Source organism: Protomyctophum parallelum (assembly GCF_964188405.1).
Source record: "Protomyctophum parallelum genome assembly, chromosome: 1".
Taxonomy (NCBI): domain Eukaryota; kingdom Metazoa; phylum Chordata; class Actinopteri; order Myctophiformes; family Myctophidae; genus Protomyctophum; species Protomyctophum parallelum.
This window is the reverse complement of record NC_139697.1, coordinates 26,559,241-26,561,083: the sequence shown is the minus strand read 5'-3', so window position 1 is coordinate 26,561,083 and position 1,843 is coordinate 26,559,241. Positions and strand designations below refer to the sequence as shown.

General features: G+C 43.4%; 1 protein-coding gene across 1 annotated transcript; it reads right to left on the bottom strand.

Moving 5' to 3' along the window:
- Positions 1-1,371, bottom strand: LOC310864928 (tumor necrosis factor-like; the record flags this gene model as incomplete). Its single annotated transcript, XM_083773777.1, has 4 exons — positions 1-476; positions 792-851; positions 1,069-1,096; positions 1,201-1,371. The coding sequence occupies 4 exons, from the start codon at positions 1,369-1,371 to the stop codon at positions 1-3; spliced, it is 735 nt and encodes a 244-aa protein (XP_083629903.1).
- Positions 1,372-1,843: the final 472 nt, after the last annotated feature.

The window sequence follows — 1,843 nt, the reverse complement described above, 5'->3', positions numbered from 1 at the left end:
TCACAAGGCAAACACACCGAAGTAGGTGTTCCCAGATTCGTCGACCCATTTTTGGTTCATGACTGTCTTGAGCCGTTCTCCCTTGTGGAGCTTGAACACGGCCCCCATGTAGACAGAACCGTACCACTTGTCATCTGCTTCCGGGTTGTCGCTCGCCTTCTTTTCACAGCCGGTGCGAACAGAGTGCAGTATGGTCTCGTAGTTCTTGTCTTCCTCAGTGTTCCCCCAAGAAGGGGACCACAGCTTCACCGCATGGCTCACATGGACCATCTTCCTTGCCGCGCTGTCCATGTCCTCATCATCAAGGTGTTGATCAAGGTGGCAGCTCACACGGAACGAGGCCTGACTGTACACAAAGTACAGTCCTGACCTTGGGATCACAATCTCATTATTGTCCACTGTTAGGCCTCCTTCAGCGTGGTACTGGCCCACCCCCTGTTTCCACTCCAGCTTTTCAAGGTTTTTGTTGTATTCACCTGTTAGAGAAATGTTGGAAGATGTTCATGTTACAATGAGGACATTAATATAAAGAGAGAGTCAGTCAGTCAGTCAATGTACTATTGTACATTACTATTCTACATCGACTGACTGACAAAACATCTACTAATTTCCAGAGCACAGATTCAAATTTAGACTTCAATTCTTTAGGTTGTTGTTGTATTCAATGAGTGAAAAGAGAAACGTTGGAAGATATTCATGTAGTATTACAATGACTGGACATTGATGAAGTACATATAGACCGACTGACTGAACCTGTTATTATGAATATATATCATATTCTAATTTCTTACCTTCTAAATGAATGGCGGCTCTTGCATGCCCAGAGATTTGTCTCAATGTGTGGTGGAGATCTGCAGGAAGAGACAGATTTAGAAACTTAATTGCTCGACAGGTTGATGTTTCTCAACTTCATGATGACTCTACTGTCTCTGCCACGCTCAGCTTTATGTATCAGTAACGTGATATCAGCAAGATTGCCATGTCAACTGCAGAATATTCTATACGTGATAACGGTGATATTATAGCCCACTGTAACAACGTTTTACATTTCAGGAAAAGAAACCTCACCATCAGCTTCCACGGCATGATGATGTTCCTGCAGTAGAGACAAAAAGAGGGGAATTAAATATAGAAACAGTGATTTTCTTTTTTTTTAAGTGGGCATTTCAACCCATGAATCCTTCAGAGACTTGAGCTCACCTTGGAGTGACAGGTGAAGAAGATGGCAGCAGCAGTAAAACACAGTGTTATCGTCAGCAGGGCTCCGGTCCTCTTCCAACTGTACGTTGAAGGCTCGGCTCTTGCCACAGGAACATCTTCTGTCTCGGTGAGGCCATTAATGTCCAACAGCACTGGGTTGTCACCTTTCATTGTTGTGAAGCGCTTTGTGTTTTTCCAATCGAGCAATATATCTGAGGACGGTCCACTTCAAGCTTCAAGTGTCAGTTCTTTGCTGTTCACAGATATATAACGTTAGTGAAGGTGTTGTTTTCGTCTGTGATATTTAAACAGCTCTTCACCGATGTTACACAGCGTGAGTGGAGATTTGTTGAGGAAGACTTTTCTTCTGCTGGGGAGGGCTGTCGCAGAGAGAGGAACACCAGAGGTATCACCCTTCAGGTATGAGTGTGACTGTCTCTCACTCACTCACACACACACACACACACACACACACACACACACACACACTATGCCACATGTGTGAAGACTCAAACTTATTGGTACTTAAAATATATTCTGTACTTTGTTCCCCAACTTTGTTCACAAAGAGTATGTGAAACGTTTGACTCTATTATTTTGAGTTTGGCTAAACCCCTTTTCTGTGTATTTTTCCCTATGTTAA